Source organism: Neolamprologus multifasciatus, chromosome 3 (genome assembly GCF_963576455.1).
Source record: "Neolamprologus multifasciatus chromosome 3, fNeoMul1.2, whole genome shotgun sequence".
In the NCBI taxonomy this organism is placed as follows: Eukaryota; Metazoa; Chordata; class Actinopteri; order Cichliformes; family Cichlidae; genus Neolamprologus; species Neolamprologus multifasciatus.
Window position 1 is genome coordinate 40499115 of NC_140441.1, and position 19005 is coordinate 40518119.

General features: G+C 40.5%; 2 protein-coding genes across 2 annotated transcripts; one reads left to right on the top strand and one right to left on the bottom strand.

The window, feature by feature from the left end:
• Window positions 1-878: 878 nt before the first annotated feature.
• Window positions 879-9150, bottom strand: LOC146523190 (interferon-induced protein with tetratricopeptide repeats 5-like). The gene is made up of 9 exons (XM_085145306.1): window positions 8746-9150; window positions 7813-8002; window positions 7548-7739; window positions 7140-7367; window positions 4108-4249; window positions 3912-4038; window positions 3677-3830; window positions 2230-2277; window positions 879-1808 (listed from the first exon to the last, which is right to left on the bottom strand). The coding sequence occupies exons 2-9, from the start codon at window positions 7885-7887 to the stop codon at window positions 1596-1598; spliced, it is 1179 nt and encodes a 392-aa protein (XP_085001432.1). The 5' UTR covers window positions 7888-8002; window positions 8746-9150; the 3' UTR covers window positions 879-1595.
• A 2633-nt stretch (window positions 9151-11783) lies between these two features.
• LOC146523191 (interferon-induced protein with tetratricopeptide repeats 5-like) lies at window positions 11784-18028 on the top strand. Its single transcript, XM_085145198.1, has 10 exons — window positions 11784-11996; window positions 12204-12380; window positions 13190-13379; window positions 13460-13651; window positions 13813-14040; window positions 14749-14890; window positions 14970-15096; window positions 15183-15324; window positions 16998-17045; window positions 17687-18028. The coding sequence occupies exons 1-10, from the start codon at window positions 11992-11994 to the stop codon at window positions 17882-17884; spliced, it is 1449 nt and encodes a 482-aa protein (XP_085001324.1). The 5' UTR covers window positions 11784-11991; the 3' UTR covers window positions 17885-18028.
• The last annotated feature ends 977 nt before the right edge of the window (window positions 18029-19005 follow it).

The window sequence follows — 19005 nt, forward strand, 5'->3', positions numbered from 1 at the left end:
TTATTCTCTTATTCTCATAAATTAATCATCATTATTTATGTTCTACAGAAAAAAAACATGTTTAGAATATAAAAAGAAAGTGTTGTCTATAAATTTCTTCACTTAAACTTTAATTTGAGTTCTCCTAACTTTCCTTTTTATCATAAAGGTTAGTTTTCTTATGTGCATCCTCTTGAACTTTGACAGTAAATTATCAGCAGCTGTTTTTACCCTCTGATGTGCCCTCCAGTCCTAAACCTGTGATATCAGAACATGTCGTTCTTGTTTTTTTAAATACTGTTCGCTTAAAAACTGTGAAACACTTGACAATTTTTCTCCAAGATATATAACCAAAATTAAAAAATAAAAAATAACATATGCATTATCTTTTACTGCGTATAGAGATGATGGCAAGCACAAGTGAAGTGAGGCACTGTTCCTGTTGTTCAGTAAACAGTCAGCAGCTGCATTATTTGGAGTTCACCTTGATTCTCTTCATAACACGTTAAGTCTTCTTAAAGAGGAAATTCTTTGTTTGCTGTGACAGAACCACAAATGTTTATGTCCATATTTAATTTCTTCCATTTTATTGTCTTATCTGTGTTTCCACATTCCAATGAAAGTGGCTAACCTCTGACTGAAAGTGAAGGAGTCATGCTGACAGAGGAAGGTAGGAACAACCAGGAACACTCTTCCTCCAGATAAAAACCAGGCACGGATAAAAGTTTGTCAGTCAGCACTTTGAATGGAAATCTGTGCCAACTACAAATTTATCCAGATGATACATGGACACAGCAACAGGGTCAAAGTGGTTCAGCTCAAACTGAAGAGCAGAAAAACAACAAAGTCTGAAGTAGAAATGTTGGAGAAGTTCAACCCGCCTCTAACAGCACACTCAATGAGCACCAGCTGATCATGTTTTAGCCATCATGAACTTTATTTTAAATTATTTAAATCTAACATCAGTTATAAGGTTCATACAGACAACTCACTGTCTGTTATACTGACAGGTTAAATTTGTAAAATCACAGGAGAATCCACAACTTTACCGCTCCACACATCATCCAAAAACCCCCAGAAATTTGTTCTGTGATCATATAAACATATCAAAGTTGCACCATGGGAAAATACAGATTACTGCCATTTTTTAATCAGTAGGAGGAAAACTGTGAGACAGAGAATGGAAGTACACACATCACTGTTTAATATGCATAAACACTGTGACACTAAGTATTTGTACATCATTACTTCCAACCTCTTGCATTTAATGAAGTGAGAATTTAACTTGAGAACTTTATTATGTCAAATAAACTCAAAATGTCTCTACTTCTTTCTCACTTCTTATATTAAACCAAGACAAAGCATTTACACTTCATGAATTAAAGCACATATACAACAACCTTTATTTGAGCATTGATTACATGAAACTGCAAAAGAAGATGAACTAACTAAGAAACTAAGAAATAGAATACATATTGTAAAAGATTAATTGATCCCGCTCTCTCTGAGTGTATCACTCTCAAAACAAAAAACAAATTATTTTTGGCTTGATATAAGATATAAGATGATATAAGATTTTAAGAATTAGTTATAGCCAGTTTTTGCAGTGATGGTGATTAATCAGAGGATGATCCCTGCAGCTCCAGGCGCAGCTCGCACAGAGCAGACAGGTACTCTTCATTATCCTTGTCATAGTTCAGAGCTTCCTCGTAAAACTCAGCAGCTTTCTTGCTGTCGCCCTCAGCTCTGGCCACCTGACCCAGCAGAGCGAGAGCTTCACCATCACCTGGATTCCTTGACCGACGTCTCTTAGCGATCTGCTTCAGTTTCTGCAGGAAAAAATAGAGGAACAATGAAAGATTAATTTCTGTTCCAAATAAGTAGATTCTGTTCATCTGGACGTAGCGTTTTCAGTGGGAGAAAACATTATGGCCTCTATGCTTTTTTTTTTTTTTGAAAAAACAACGTTTTAAAGGATTTTTAGAAATGAGAGGTGTGCCATCCAAAGTGTGATTGATGCCACATCTCCTCACATGACGTAGTGAAAGACAGAACAACTGGCAATCACCAGTAGTTTTCAAGTTGAAGTTGAAAACAGTGAAAACAGTCCTCAGGAGCACAAGTAGGTGGTATTGAACAAAACATTTAAATCAAGCGAGCTTTGATATTAGGTTATGCTCAACCCCATAAGTTTGGTAACAACACTGAGTTCATATAACACATAATCTTTGTTATGTCTCTAGTGCTCACCTGAGCACACTGTCTCCACTCATATTTTTTCAGTGGTATCAGCAGCCCCTGCAGAGAGAAAACAGCAGAAAACTATCATTAAGATAAATCCATCCATACTAAGGTCATGTGGTAGATGTGAGTGGTGAAATGTTTCACATTACTGCCCCGACACCTCCACCCTCCAAACAAGGCCTGTTAGTTTTTCTTCTTTCATTGTTATTCTTGGGTTGAAACTAGAGATGGCACGATACCTCTTTTTTATGTCCGATACCGATATCATAAATGTGAAAATCTGCTGAAATCGATATGAATCCGATATTGTCTATTTTAAAATCAAGGAAGTTGTTTTTTAAATATTTGCTGCGTTTTGCACAAGTTCATACTCAAGTTTAAAAAGCCAAAACACCAAAGCTATTCTATTGTAGTTGGATGCAAAAAACACTGCACCCAAAATACTTCAGTTCAGCAATACTGATCTTTTTACTTAAACTTTTAGCAGAACTTTAAAGTATTTAAAGTAATATTGAAAAGTAATTTAAAATGCAATTTTATGTAGATTTCAACAACTCTTTGGTTCTGAAAAAAGTGCAACATCAGCACAAAATAATTCAACAGCTTAAAAAAAAACAGGTTGTAGAATGGACCCTTTTATACTTAAAGCTGAACATAAATAGACATCCATCCTTCCTTACATCCATCTTTTATCAAGATGGATGTAAGTGTAACTAGTTTCTGTCACATTTAACCTGAGATTGACTTTTGTGTAATTTCTATACAAAACTTAACACACGTATGAAAAAAAGTTTCATTATTTTTTGGGGTTTTGTTTTTTTCGAACCACAGAACTGTTTAGCCTGCAACACAATTCTTTTCAAACTAAAACTTGAGTCTATCCATTGTACAGTCAGAATTAGCAATGACAGATGTCCCAGCTTCATATATCGGTTGTTAAGCTTAACGTAGGAATGCTTGACAAACGTTCAGAGATGAACTTACACACTTGCTTTACTTTTCTAGGATAGCTTGCTTGGAGATGAAATGCTGGTTTGTCAGCACGTAACGAGGCTCCAAATGCTTTCAGTGTGAAGTACTTCAGACCGCCGACAGGTCTTGTACACAACAGCCGCTCTATCACGTGACACATACTTCTCCAACGTGGTAAGGTGACCACCTGGGTTACGCCATGTCGCAGGTTTTGTGATATTTGATGGATTGGGTTACATTTTTAATTTCTACCCAATATCCGGTCCAGTAATTTAGGTCAGGATCACACTGATACCAATACTGTATTTTAGATCCGTCCATCCCTAGTTGAACCGTGGAATATTAAGAGGCAGCTGCATGTTTAACACTGTACATGCAGCTGCCTCACCTTGGTGTAATTTGCCCTCTGATGAATCAGCTACCTGTCACCGTCACTTTTTTGTCAGTGAGGACCAATCAGAGTCTGCACCTAGAAACTTACCTTGGCATAGTGAGCGATGGCTTGAGCCTCATTTTTTGTGTGATAATGATGAAAGTCACCGTAGTACTGATGGATAATCTGACAAACTCTTTTCTCCTTCAACTCTGGTAACTCCTCCAAGAGCTTCTCCAAGCGCTGGAAAGTCTCCTCAGCCCTGAGAAACAACGAGATGATGAGGAATTTACAGCCAGAGGAAAGAAAGAAGGAAGCCCTGCAGCTTTGTTTAGACGGGTACCTGCTCATATCCCCTTCCTCTGCATACAGCAGTGCAAGATCAGCCCACGCCCGGACAGAAGGTCTCTTCCTCTTCACAGATTCTTCAAGGTGACTGATACAAATACGCCTCCACTTACGCACCTCTTCTGTGGAGCATTAAAGGATGATTTGAGTTGTGTTGATTAAAGGATAACATGCAGTATAGTTCTGTGTACCTGTGTTGCTGAAGGGCCTGCGGCGCTGTTCAGCAATTTTCTTCTGCTTGTAGCACAGAGCCAGCTGGTAGTTGAAGGAAGGTAATTGATCGCCCCTTCTCAGGCCTCGCTTAAGCACATCAATAGCCTCATCCAGTCGATTCTGGAACACATTTAAAAACACTAATCAGATACAAATATATGTAGAGAGAGAGGCTACGCCCACGCTTGAAGCCACTGAAGTGTCTGTTGGCGGGGTGACTGGTATGAATGAACTCATGAAACTTGCTACAGTTCAATAACTCCAGCCGTACCTATCTTGTTTTTTAGAATTGTTATTCCAAAGCCATTTAATATGACAGCGTAGCGATCACAAACTGTTTGCTTCCTTCCAAACAACAACACCTGGCATTAATTACGTGTGTCTACCTTGAACACATTCACCATACCAAAAAAACCCACATGCCTGAGGTATTCACTGAGCACGTGCTCAGTTGGGGCCATCTTCACGATGTTTTCATAGATGTTCGTTGTCTCATCCTGGACTGTGGTGCTGATGTCTTGTCTTGATGTCAGTGGCTTCTATCTCCATATTTGGCCAACTTATTACCCCAGCAGGGTACCTGATCACGGGCAGGGTGTAGGTGTTGATGGCCCAGACCTTGTTCTTACCATTCAGCTGACTCCTCAGGACTTGCCTGACCCTCTGCAGGTACTGGGTGGTTGCAGCTTTCCTAGTGGTCTCTCGGTGGTTCCCATTTGCCTGCAGGATCCCCAGGTACTTGTAGCTGTCCTCAGTGTGTGCAATGTTTCCTTCTGGTAGTTCAATCCCCTCAGTTCTGACTATCTTCCCTCGTGTTATCATCCGAACACACTTCTCCAACCCGAATGACATCCTGATGTCATTGCAGTATATCCTGGTGGTGTGGATCAGTTAATTTAATGTCTCGTTCACTCTTGGCATCCATGTACAGGAGGTGACTGACAATTGCTCAATTCAGTAGTCAATGATCTCACTGAGGGGGTTCAGGCCTATGCAGAACAGCAGTGGGGACAGAGCATCTCCTTGGTAGATCCCGCACTTGATAGTGACTTGATTTATAGGCTTGAGGTTGGCCTCTAGTGTTGTTTGGCACATCCCCATTGAGTTCCTGATGAAAGCTCTAAGGGTCCTATTGATCTTGTATAGTTCCCGGCATTCCAGGATCCAGGTGTGGGGCATTGAGTCATAGGCCTTCTTGGATTTCTGCCTTCTATGTTTCTGCCTTATTTTTTAAGAAGATGAGATCATAAATATGTTGAATTTATTTTATTATTATTTAAAGACAATACCATTTTGAAAATGTGCTTAAAGTTCTTAAAATAGCACTTTATTTTTAAGTCTGACCAATTTTGGCCAGGGGTATTATTTTTGCTTCTCTGTTTTGAACTGAAATGTAGTTTAAATGCTCCCCCCCCCCCCCCCCCCCCCCCCCATAAATTAAAAGAGTTATTAAGAGTTTGAGTTCACAATATTCATGTAAAAACATTCATAAAAAATACTGTTGCACTTTGGGGCAAATTTTCTTATAATAATAATAAACTTTATTTATAAAGCAAACCTAAAAACCAGGGGTATACCAATGTGCTTAACAAGTAAACATAGAGAATAAAAAAGAGGTAAATAGAAATAGGACCAAAGCAAGTACTAGGTATGCAAACAGATCGCTGTCACTGATGCATAGGAGAAGCAGCAGATACATATAAAACAAAGAACTAAAATAAGCACAAAAGTACATAATGTAAAATCACAAGTGAAATGTTGACTAGAAGGAAAAGCAAGGTTGAATATTGTTGAATTGTTGCAAGGTTGAATAAGGTGTGTTTTCTTGTGCGATTAAATGCGATTAATCACAATTAATTAATTACAAAGCCTCAAATTAATTATATTAATTTTCTTAATCGAGTCCCACCTCTAATAACAACATAAATTTGATTTCCACTCTAAATAACTCAACACACAGACATTAATGTTTAAACCGTTGGAAACAAAAGTGAGTATACCCGTAAGTGAAAATATCTAAATTGTGCCCAAAGTCTCATTTTTTTGAGTGGGTACGATTAATTTCCGGCACTGTCTTAAGGAAGGCTTGCTTCACCTGTGTGGGGAGCTCCTTTCACTGCATGTTGTCTGTTCACAGCAAAATCTTACAAATGCAAGCAGCACACCTCAAAGAACCAGGTGTGAAAGTCAACAAACTGAAAGCAGTGTCAAGGAGTGAGATTTAGAGACAAGGTAACCAGGTCCAATGTGCAGTGAAAATCAGGCTGAGCAGTGCAGAAATCTAAATGTTAACGTAATGTGATTGCTGGAAAGTAAAGTTTTGTCATAGGTCTTTCTGTCTGATTGTACTGTGTATTACAACGAACAAAGACTATACAAGACCACTCACGTATCCCACTCAACAACCGAGAGCACCAGATTCCAGTACAATTAACTCATGGATTCAAACTTCTCTTTTCATTTTCCATTTTTGCTGTTCTTGAAGCAAAGGCAGGTATTCCTACACACAGTGTTTACAGCACAAATCTGAAATGTACTCAACATATCTCCTGCTGCTGTGGTAACAGCTTGTTTTGTTGTTCTACCAGAGAGAGCAGCTACAATGAAAGCTTGTTTATTTACTACTGTCACAGTACTGGGTCATGTGCCTACAGTTACTCTGTTTTTTACATGTAAAAACAGAAGCTAATGGCACAAAGGACGGTTCCAGATAGATTTCCAGACTACAATCTTGGACTTCAATTATCTGGTACCTTTACCCTCAGGTCAGGCAGCCATTCTCCTTGAGTTGGAGTCTGTTGGTGTTCTCATCTCCCCACTGTCACCAGGTTGTTAACATTGAATGAATTTCTAAGTATAACACTGCAGGTACCTTGATATACTGTAAATATTGTTACAATATTTTCTCTACAGTCTCTACAGGTGGATGTCTTCACTTTTGCTTTGATCTGCTGTTACTAAGCCAAAGACCCAGTAGGAAGAAATAGCATTAATAAGGTTGCAGACTTACCCGATTATGTAAGTAATTTCCGGAGTGCCGGATGACATGAGGGTTATCGGGATCATTTTCTAGTGCTTTCTTCACCAAACCATCAGCCTCTTCATATTTCTTATAAGCCGTCAGCTTCAAGGCCAGCATGCACTGCAGAACAGCGTTATTTGGGTTGATCTCCAATGCAAAGCGAAGCTGTTTGGTGGCCTGGGATTCCTCATCTTCCTGTTTATTTCCTAAAAACCACTGCAGATGAGAAAGTGGTTAGTCTGCAGTTTATTTCGCTTGAATAAAAGAGTTAGCCAGTGAAACTTCTAAGAATCATACTGACACTGAAGGAGCCATAAGGTTTACTCTCATCATTTGGTGCTTTATAGAGGAATATCCATATAAGTTAATACTCTTCATTCTTATCATAAAACTGACCTGTTCACTGCAAAAGAGAGTGATGGCGTAGCCAGCGTTCCACTCTGTGTCATGATGCTGTACCTCAAGTGCTTTATGAAAACAGTCGATGGCTTTGGAGAGAGAAGACCATGACACCTTAAAATAGGTCCAGGCTTGATCACCATACACCTCTGGAAGGAAACTTCCTGATGAACCAGTGGGATACTTCACCTGCAGACAGAGAAGGAAGCGTCAGAGGTTCAACAGCAGTGATCATAATATTTGATCTGATTGGTGTACATACCAGTATGTCCTCGACTCTCTGACAGTAGCTTTGTGACTGTGCAAAGTCTCCAGCATGATATTTCAGCCAGGCCATGTCTCCATACGTCACAATCAGCCGCTTCTCACTCTCATCACCGTAACTCTCCTTGATGGTCTCCTCTGATTGGTTTAAAAGTGACAGCGCTTCCTCTCGTTGATCCTGAAGATACCTGAGGACCAACAGGTCATCAACAGCTGTTCCACATCTGGTGTTTACAACACCTGACAAGAAACTGACCTGAGAGTTCAACTAACACTTGTTGATGATTCATTAAGGTTTTTATCTGAGGTTCATGACTCCAGGGTTAGATAATTACTGCATTTCCACCAGAAAAACAAGATTCCAAACAAGCTTCACGAGGCAGATTATATCAAGATAGTACCGGCTTTGTAAAGAATCAGAAACTCTAGTCCAATACTCAAATAATGTTTCTCTTCCGGTATCTATTAAGGTTGAAATGATGTATGTATGTTTGTATTCTAGCTGTAGCTTTGCTATGCTGCATCAATCTGGTGATTGTTTATTCATAATATTAACTGAGTGAGTTGAAAATCAGCGAATGATATCTACTCCAGACAATATGTTGTTAAATAAAATAAAATTCATCTGTGTTAGCAGCAGGAACACTGCTGATAGGTAACATTAGCAGAAGAAACACAGCTCAGGGTTGGATCTGATCCTGAAAACAAAACGATCTCTCTATCATTTATGTATAAATCCTGCTGATGCTGACCACAGCTTCCTTTGGCGGTCAAATTTCTCTTTGGTCAGACGGACTTCAGTGAGAAAAACTGTCTAATGTTAGCTCTTCTCTTCTGTAGCAGAGTCCCAGAAATAAAAGTGTTAAGATTTGAATGAGCAGAAAAAATCCACTTTAGCTTTTCTTTCATCAGACAGCTCCAGAAACTGTACCTGACATAAGCCAAGAGGCTGTAGGAGCAACTCCCTCCCTCACACTGACTCCGATGAAAATCTATGTCAATGTGTAGTCGAGTGCTCAGGGTTTCCAGGTCCACGTCCAGCTTCAGATCCCAGGTGAAGTGACACTGCAACTGCTGCAGCCTGCTGAGCAGAGCGCTGCTATCTTTACTGTAAGTGAGTCACAAAGAAAAAGCTGTGAGGACCATCAGAGTGAGAGCATCAAACCAGGACTGGCTGAACCGAGGCTCACTCAGTGCTCTGACACACCTGAGGATCCTGTTTCTACGACCAGCACATGATCAAACAACCTCACTCAGAAACTCTCATGCCAGCTCACCCACACTTCCCAGCTCCTCTCCTTGACAAAAATTCAGTTCGTGTGATCAATCAATGAAATCAGTAGAACCACAACCAGAAGAAACCTTAGATGTGGAGTGAAACACAAACACAGGGGGACAGCTAAGTACTATACTATAGTACTATACTGTACTATACTTAGTACTTGTGGAATATTTTTGATATTGTTCTGTTAAATATTTTTGGATATGAGACCACACGATTTGTTTTTGTTCAATTCATTTGATCACATGCCAGTGTTAAAATGTCTAGTTATTGATGTTAGATGCATATGGTATGGTGTATTTATGCTTATATCCTTACTCTCATTCCCCTTAATGTATCTGTAACATGCAACTTCTTTCGGTGCTATGCTACTGGAAACTGAATTTCCCGGAGGAACCCTACCGAGGGATTAATAAAGTTTCATCTAATCTAATCAGTTGCCCGTGTTTTTCAGTTATCAGTGTTCATGATTTGGAATTAATATTGTTGAAGAGTTGAGCACTGAAGAAGGCAAGCACGAATGTGCATGCTAGGTAGTTGTGAGCAATCAGGGCTAAATTGTGTGGATTTTGATACTCAAGGATGGGAGGTTTAGGCTGGATCAGTAGTAGAATGAATGAAGTGCATTCCAAGCTTTCCACTAAGTGTGCAGCACTCTGTGCACTCCTCAGTGCAGTGCCATGCATTGCTCTCCAGGAACTGAGATTGTTTGCTTGACACTGTTCAGTCACTGTACAACAACTCTATGCATGATTGTGAAACAACAAATAAAGGGTCGAAGAACTGAAGGGTGAGAGTCCTGAGGTCAAAGTGTTAGTTCAACCTGTGACAAGTAACAAGGGACAAGTGACAGCTGGGACTGAATGGACCAATGAGACCATGTAACACAAACAAAAAGTCACCTCATCCTCTCAGAAGTGTACCGTCCACTTCTTTAGTTGAGCAGAATAAAAGAAATTTGGCTAATCAGGCAGAGAAAAGACTCTAAATATGATTAAGGTTTCTTTTGCCCAATATGCAGAGACTTTGAAAATGTTCTAATTAACAACTTTGAGAGCCTCATGAAGTGAAAGGCATCTGGCATCTTCTGGCATCTGTGTAAAGCTGGCTATGAATACATTCTTGGGTGTCATGTAACGGGAAGAAAGAATAACTGAAATCCCCCTGACTGCTCCATCACAGGTGAGCTTGACACTCAGCCTTACGTGTTAACAATGTGTTGATGGTCAGAGTGGTAAACCAGAAGAGCTAAGTAGACCAAATTTAATATTAATAAAAGATAAAGATATAAGTCTGATCAATAGATTAGCAGAGACATGTAGTCTGAGTGGTGAGAATGTTTATTATAATGTTTAGATTTTGTGTGTGTAGACATGATCCATCATCAACCTTTTCATTGTCTGAGTTTGAAAAGATAACAATGGGCATCTCTAACTCGTCATTGTACTTTTGAACAATAATAAAATTCTGATTCATGTGTGAATTTACTGAATAGTTAAATATGCTCAATAATGATCAGAACATTATCTTTAAACACATATATGGTAAATGGTCTGGTTCTTATATAGCGCTTTTCTACTCATCTGAGCACTCAAAGCGCAAATTCAGACCCATTCGCACAAGCACATCTTTCTAAGTGCTTTATAGCTAACATTCACACACATTCATACTCCGATGGATGCATCGGAGAGCAATTTGGGGTTAGTATCTTGCCCTAGGATATTTGGCATGTAGACTAGGGGAAGCCAGGAATCGAACCACCAACCTTCCGATCAGTAGATGACCTGCTCTACCACCTGAGCTACAGCCACCCCGCATATAACATGAATCTCTCTCTCTCTCTCTCTCTCTCTCCCTCTCTCTCTCTCTGTGTGTGTGTGATAACAGACCATATTATTGTGGCTGTAAAAACAGTGATGTCATATATCTGTTAATCAAACATTAACATTTCAAGAATATGAAACCAACGAGCAGCTCATTATAAAAGCACATTTTTGTTTTTCTCTTTTAAATATTTATTATTACTCATTAATAAGACAAAAGTATTTCTTATTTGATTTATCAATTAAATAACTGATAGAATATTTGATTAATAAAATTATTGATTGCTGCAGCACAAGTTATTATTTTCACATACAAGGTTTATAATTTGTTAATGTCCACTTTCTCCTCTTCCTCTGATATCAGTCCCCTGTTACATGCACAGGTAGACAGACTGTGTTACTTTGTATCCCTCTGCGTGCACCTGAGCGCCAGGTAAGCTAAACTACTGCTGCATTTAAAGTCCATCAGGTGGTTCACTTTGTGATAAATGATCGATTATTGATCAGAGGTTTGGCAAACTGACCTCATGTTGGAGCAAACAGAGACCGCCTCCTCCTTAGACTCAGCAAACTGATGACTGAACACGAAGAGTTCGTGGACCGATCTGTGAAGCTGTCACCTTTGTCACACAAACCACACACACGTCTTGTGGTGCCTTCAGGGCCTCACTGAAAAAAGGTAAAAGTGACAATTCATCTGCTGATGGCTCAGATCGCTCATCCTCTCCTGTCCTGTCCTCTCGGGAACTTAATGGCCATAAATATAAACTATGTTAGAAGACGGAAGGCACACATTTCAGAAAGGAGGAAAGCTTTCCGACGAGAAGGGTGGGCTTTCTGTTTCATATGAGAGGTACATGAAGGCACCACAAGGGGACGTTAGGTTTCGTTTCTGCATCTCAGCTGAGAGCGTCTCCAAAGATCACTGATCAGCCATTGATCTGTAAATGATTGATCTGAGGTCAGCGTTTCTCACTGATCGACCACTCAGTGACCGATCAGTCGGAGCATAATCGTTTCTTCATCTTCATCGGTGTGTACTCTGAGGAAGAGGAGGACTGTTTCCTGTAACATGACGTGAGTTCGCATTAGCTTCACAGCTGATTTCCGACTTTCAAAAACTACCCCAAATAGTACAGACACTAATACTACTACTAGCAGAAGTACTAGTGTTAAAAATACTCCAGTAAAAGCTGAAGTACAGATTAAAGTAAAAACAAACAAAGTGAAGTCTCTGAAATGCAAAGGTAACTTCGTTTGTTTTTCTTTGTGATCCTCTTAAAGTGAAGGTAGCAGCGCTCTGCTCAGGAGGCTGCAGCAGCTGCAGTGTCACTTCACCTGGGATCTGAAGAAGGACGTGGACCTGAAGAACCTGAGCACTCGACTACAGGACCACATAAAACTGCAGCTCGGCCAGCGCGGGGCAGTGGCTCGATCATACAGCTTCTTGGCTTATGTCAGGTACAGTTAGATAGATAGATAGATAGATAGATAGATAGATAGATAGATAGATAGATAGATAGATAGATAGATTCTAACCAATGATATTTCCACTCTTACGGATTAGTTTGTTGATCCTGCTCCATCTCTGGCACTGATGATCGTGTTGATGAACCTAGTCACAGTTTTTTTTCCTCTGGAGGTCAACCACCATCTGTTTTGTCTTGCTGACATTCAAAGAGAGGTGATTTATTATGGACCGCTTTACAAAGTTCCTCACAAGCTCCCTGTACTCCATAATGCACCCAACCCCTGTAGTGTCATCAGAGAACTTCTGCAGGTAGCATGTTTAACTGTTACACTGGACGTCTGAGGAGCACAAGGTAAACAGGAATGGTGATAGTACCGCCCCCTCTGGTGCCCCAGTATTACTAACCACCACAACAGACAAACTGAGACCTCTCTGACAGATAGTCAGCACTCCAGGAGACAGTAGAAGTGGTGATCCATGATATGAACTGATCTCAAACAGTATGGGTTGTATCAGTCAGTTGTTGTGGCTGAATTTCCTGACAGTACCCACCTATCCTGTATGTGGGTACGATCTTAATATAAATCTGCCTCCTAAAACTTGTTTGCACTGATTATTTTGGTGGAAATGCAGGTAGAGTATTTATCTTAACACCCATGGGGTCTAGAACCTTAGCTAAATGTCAACAAATACAGACCTGCTGCAGGGCTGTTATTGAAGACCAGGCCAAGTGTAGATATCTGAAGTATGATTCCAGAAAAACATGATTTAATTATAAACATGTGTTGATGGTCCTCAGGTATCTTCAGGATCAACGAGAGGAAGCGCTGTCACTTTTAAACCAATCAGAGGAGACCATCAGGGAGCGTCATGGTGATGAGAGTGAGAGGCGGCTCATTGTGACATACGGAGACATGGCCTGGCTGAAATATCATGCTGGAGACTTTGCACAGTCACAAAGCTACTGTCAGAAAGTCGAGGACATGCTGGTATGTACACCAATCAGATCAAATGTTATAGATCACTGCTTCTGAACCTCTGACTGCAGCTGAACCTTCTCTGTCTGCAGGTGAAGTATCCCACTGGTTCCTCAGCAAGTCTCCTTCCAGAGGTCTACGGAGAACAAGCCTGGACCTACCTCAAGTTGTCAAAATCTTACTACTTAAAAGCCGTTGACAGTTTTCGTAAAGCACTTGAGATACAGACTGATGACATTGAGTGGAATGCCGGTTACGCCATCGCCCTTTTTCGCACAGAAGAGGTCCGTTTCATAAGTTTGATATCAGTTAATTAATTTATTATGTTTATATTGTTCTAAAAAGCAGCCAAATCATCAGTTTCTCAAAAGAAAAAAAAAACAACAGTTCATTGGGGTGTGGTTCTCAGCAGTTCACAATAGACTAACCAGTTTCTCATCTGCAGTGGGTTTTAGAAAACTTACAGGAAACTGAGGAGCCTCCATCCATCAAACAGCTTCACTTTGCCCTGGAGCTCAACCCCGATGATGCTGTTCTGCAGTCCATGCTGGCCGTGAAGCTTGGAGCCTATAAGAAATATAAAGAGGCTGAGTGTCTGCTGAAGAAAGCACTGAAAACTGATCCTGATAACCCTCACGTCAGCCGCTACGTAGGAAAATACTTCCGTAATCATGTAAGTCTGAATTTGGATATTGTAAGTGCTTACTACTCATGCAGCCACAGATAATATGATTCTTCCAGGGTCATGTAATATAAAAGTCAGTGCACAGGTCCATGGAGATCCTTTATTTAAAGATGGTAAAGCATGCACCCTGACCCTACATTAGCTCCAAAGAAGGCTGTCAAAGATGTGCAGCTCTGTACATTTTAGCTTCCACAGAGTTTTAGATTATCTGTGATCGTTATTAAAGAATAACTCAGCCTTTTCTTAAATGAGACATGCTGGTTGGGCTGGGTTTCCCATTCTCTAATTCTGATCTGTTTCTGTCCTTTTATCTGTAGTTTCACCTTCCTGAATTCTCCTGATTCAGAAATAGTAAAATTTGTATTATTTTATTCTGACCAGTGACCTGAATCAGGCTTGAGACTGAAATTACAGATTACTAAAGTTTTTTATGCTTAATTTAGTGGTTCTGAGTTCCTTCCTTCAGTGAAGACAGAGGAAGTTAATGTTTCCACTAAATTGCTAGATTAGATTAGATTAGATTAGATTAGATTAGATTAGATTAGATTAGATTAGATTAGATTAAACTTTATTAATCCCTCGGCTGGGTTCCTCCGAGAGATTCAGTAATTGTTGAGGTGCTTCTTCCAGGATTGAGGCATTCTTCTTTAGTTTTTTACTAATTTTTGTAAAAATGACCATTAAATGTTGTTTCAGCATCGACTGGACGAGTCTATTGATATGTTGGAGCGAGCGTTGAAGAGGGCCACCCAGTCATCTTTCATCCACCACCAGCTGGCGCTGTGCTACAAGAGGAAGAAGATTGCTGAGCAGAGCCGCAAGCCCTTCAGCAACCAAAGTACGCTCAAACATACTGCATGTCTAAAGGGCCAGTTATCCCCAAACTCAGAGATAAACCATGATTTTTGGCTCCACAGGAGAGGTGCGGAACTGGAGGCGTTGTTGTATTCGTGAATTTGAAATGGCTGTTAAGATAAAGCCATCCTTTCATCTTGCATGGGCTGACCTGGCACTGCTGTATGCAGAGGAAAGGAATTTAAGAAGGTACTCCTCTGTAGAAAGCAGCAGTGACTCCTGTTTTCTACTGGGTGCAGGTTTGTCATCATCATGATCATCTCTTTGTTTCTCAGGGCAGAGGAGATTTTCCAGCAGTGCTTGCTGAAGTTACCAGAGTGTGATGAAAGCCTTTCTCAGGCTATCCATCAGCGCTATGGTGACTTTCATTACCATCACAAAAGAAATGAAGCTCAAGCCATCGTTCACTACACCAAGGTTGGTTAAGAGGTGCAAAGCAATTGATTGAAACACGATTAAAACTAGTATTCATTGGAACGTGAATCACATGACCTCAAAACTCTGTCACATGACGAGCACAGAGCCTTGAAGGGCAAAACATGTCCCAGAATAAAGCAGTGGACACAGAAGCTGTACTGGTTTGTTGTTGTAAAGAGAGAGCTGAGCTTGAAGTTGACTCTGTTTATTTGCTGATCAGTTCACCCTCACCTGTAGCCACGAGTTGTGGGCAGCGAATAAGATAAACGATCCTAGCAGCAGGAACGACCCTCCTCTGAAAGGTGTCCAGGGCTTAGCCTTAGAGGTGGGGTGAGGAGTTTTATCATTCATGAGGAGCTCAGAGTAGAGCTGCTACTCTTTCACCTGGATGTCTCCTAGGTGTTTGAAGCATGCGTTACACGAGAATGTCCTCATTTTTCCAGCACACTCTGGAAAGTTTATAATCCTCGGCTGTCTTGGGAATCTTTGGTGTCTCTTCCAAGAAAGTTGTATCAAAAGAGATCTGGAGAAAACTGCTGTCTTTTTGCTAAAATGTAGTAGATGTATGCACTAAGTTGAAAAAAATCTACATCCAAAATCCACATAAGTCACGTATCATTTTACTAAATGAGTAAAAAGTCCCTGCAGTAGCTCGTCTTAATGGAAGCACTGGGCAATGGATGATGGAGGTGGAGCTGCCAGGCATGGAAAATAATCCATGCCTTAAATCTTATATTTAAGGCATGGACCACAACTCAGTGTCTGAGTGTCTAAGGCCATGTCCACACTAATACATTTTCTTTTAAAAACGCATCTTTTTCTCCCTGTTTTGGCCATCAATCTTCACTGTGAGCTTTTTTTTTCTGATAGCTTTTCTTCAAAATCTTTAATTCTCACTCGCTTTTGCAAGTTTGGGCTTTTGTGTTTCTCGCAGCAACAACTCCACCTCATTGTTACTCCATTTAAAAGACTTTGTGCTTTGCCTCAACATTTTGCACGATGTTTCAAAGAGCTGGAATGTAAATAAACAGCAGACAGAAATGAGGCAGGTCGAATCGTCTTGCGCTTCACGCATGTACAGTACAGGAACATAAGTGTTTTTGGCCATTTCATTGTGGACGCCCAATCTGTGAAAACAACTGAAAACAATACTGTGGACGCAGAGCGTTTTCAGAAGAAAACACCATTTTCAAATCTATCCGGGCCAGTGTGGACGTTGCCTAAATAAGTCTCATTTAGGCAACTTGCGCTTGACGCCATTTATAATTCTTAACTTGTTTGATCTGCTGATCACCACAAACAAGCACAGGCAGAAATTCTGGACTTTTAACTGTGTTTTCATAAGTGTTACAGTTTTTACTACTGATAAAAACCTCCCTTATGGCCATTCACACAAAGCAATTAGGTAATAAACAATGAAATGCTCCTATTACAGATTTGCCTCTTTGTCACAGGTCCCTTTCTTTCATTATGTTTCATCATCATTAAAGTGGGCTACGATTAAAGTTTGACACCCCTGCTGTACAATAAGAATTCAGGCTAAATGAGCCCAAATCCAGAGGGCCACATGGCAGTAAACAATCAGAACATACACCCTCACACTTGAATGTTATTAATGACCAATCAGTTATATCTGTGTTATTAATCTGCCTCCTCTTGTGTCCTGTCTGCAGGGTCTCCTGATACCACTGAAGAAATATGAGAAGAAAGTCTGTGCTAAGGTGAGCGCTAAAGGTTATGTGATTAAAGTCTAATCAGTGGCTTATGGTCAAAATTTACTGAGACCAAGTCTCCTGTCTGCTGCACCTCTGGACCATTTTCATTAGCAGGACGTGAAGTCAGAGGGAGGCTAATCTGTCAGGTGGAAGCTTTCAGCAGTCCAGGTGGTGGACAATGATTTTAGACTCCTTCCTTTGCAGAAAACTTTGTATGTGATATTTGGTTTGTCCATCAAAGGATTACTCCTTTATCTCTATGTAGGGCCAAAATTCACTAACACAAACAAGGTGTTTGCGCGTATTTGGAGAAACCTCCCACCTGCTGAACCGGCTCTCCTGCACCTTCATACAGACCCTGGCTGTAATCTGATAAAGCACACTCACTGTTTCCACACATCGTCTCAACACAGTACTGAGGGAGTGGGGTCTGGATTGTTTCCACAGCTGTCCTTTCTCTCACCTGCCAACCAGCATGAATCAGTCCTGTTCTGTGGTTTAAGGCTGGGAGCTGCTGTACTCATATGTCTTCAGTTAGACATTAAATATTTTTTTAATCCTGGTCTGAGAAAGTCACTGAAAATGAAAGTCAGTTACTTTAAATCCACATAAATTCATCTTTCTTTGTCCCTCCATCTTTCCTGCAGAAACTCAAGAAGATCGCTGAGAGACGTCTGTCAAGGAATCCGGGTGATGGCGAAGCTCTCGCTCTGCTGGGTCAGGTGGCCAGAGCTGAGGGCGACAGGAAGGAAGCTGCTGATTTTTATGAGGAAGCTCTGAACTGTGACAAGGACAATGAAGAGTACCTGTCTGCTCTGTGCGAGCTGCGCCTGGAGCTGCAGTGATCATCCTCTGATTAATCATGATTATACATCATACTTCAGCCCGCTGAATGTGGACTTGATCCATGTGCTTTCAGAACTGCACAACCTTAACAAATGGGCCCTTCATACCTTTCTGTTAGGTATTAAATTATAAACCATGAAGAAGTTTATGTCCAGGTCTCTGCTCAGATACACTTTTACATATTAATTTAAACTGTTACAAAGAAAACCATTTCTGTTGATTTTAATAAAAATGAAGCTCGCAGGGTTCAAATTTGAGTAAGCGGGTCAAAGATTGTAGATTAACACATTAAATCTCAGATCACTTTTCAGGTTCACATATTTTCTGTGTTTTTACATGTCTGTAATGTTTGTTATATGCTTGTAACAGCAGGTCAGTGCTAGCATCACAAGCAGCTGTGGGATGTGATGTCATCATAAAAAAGAGATTTTAGGGTCATGAGAGTCATTTTCTATTTTAAATAATATTTTCATCTTTTACCTTTAAGAAAAAATGTGTACAGGCAGAGGTCACTGTGACTCTGGATCTACAGCTGATGCTCGGCATCTTCCAGATGTTCCAGCTGTGCTTCACATTAAGAAATGAAACCTTTTCTAACTTTATTTAAACACGTCCATGTGAACAAGGCTCTGCAGCTTACCTGTGAGCCACCTTCTCACAGGAGTTACACACACACATCATCACATCATTTAGGACACGTAAAGCTGCAGTTCACCTGAACCTTACCTGGACGACTGAGCATGTGTGAACACAGGATACACGAGTGTTACATTATTATAACATTTCAGTCAGAATATTCTGAAAATTACAGAGGGATCTTACCACACACTCACACAGGTTACCTTGTAATGTTGATCCAACCGAGAATATCAGGCAACCATCAACATCATAGCGGTGAAAGAAGAAGTTTGTGAAAAAGCAAACAAGCTTGTGGCTTTACAGCGCTTTAAAGTGCTGTTAGCTGTTTTAGTGTTGCTGACAGTGAAGACAGCAAGGTAGGTGAGTGCTGTGTTAGGAGGGGAGGCTGGTGCCTATTTTAGGGTTAGAGTCAGGGTAGAGAGGGACTGCGATTAGTAACTGTGTCCCTGTTGCTGTCCCCTATCATAACCTCCAGTGAATT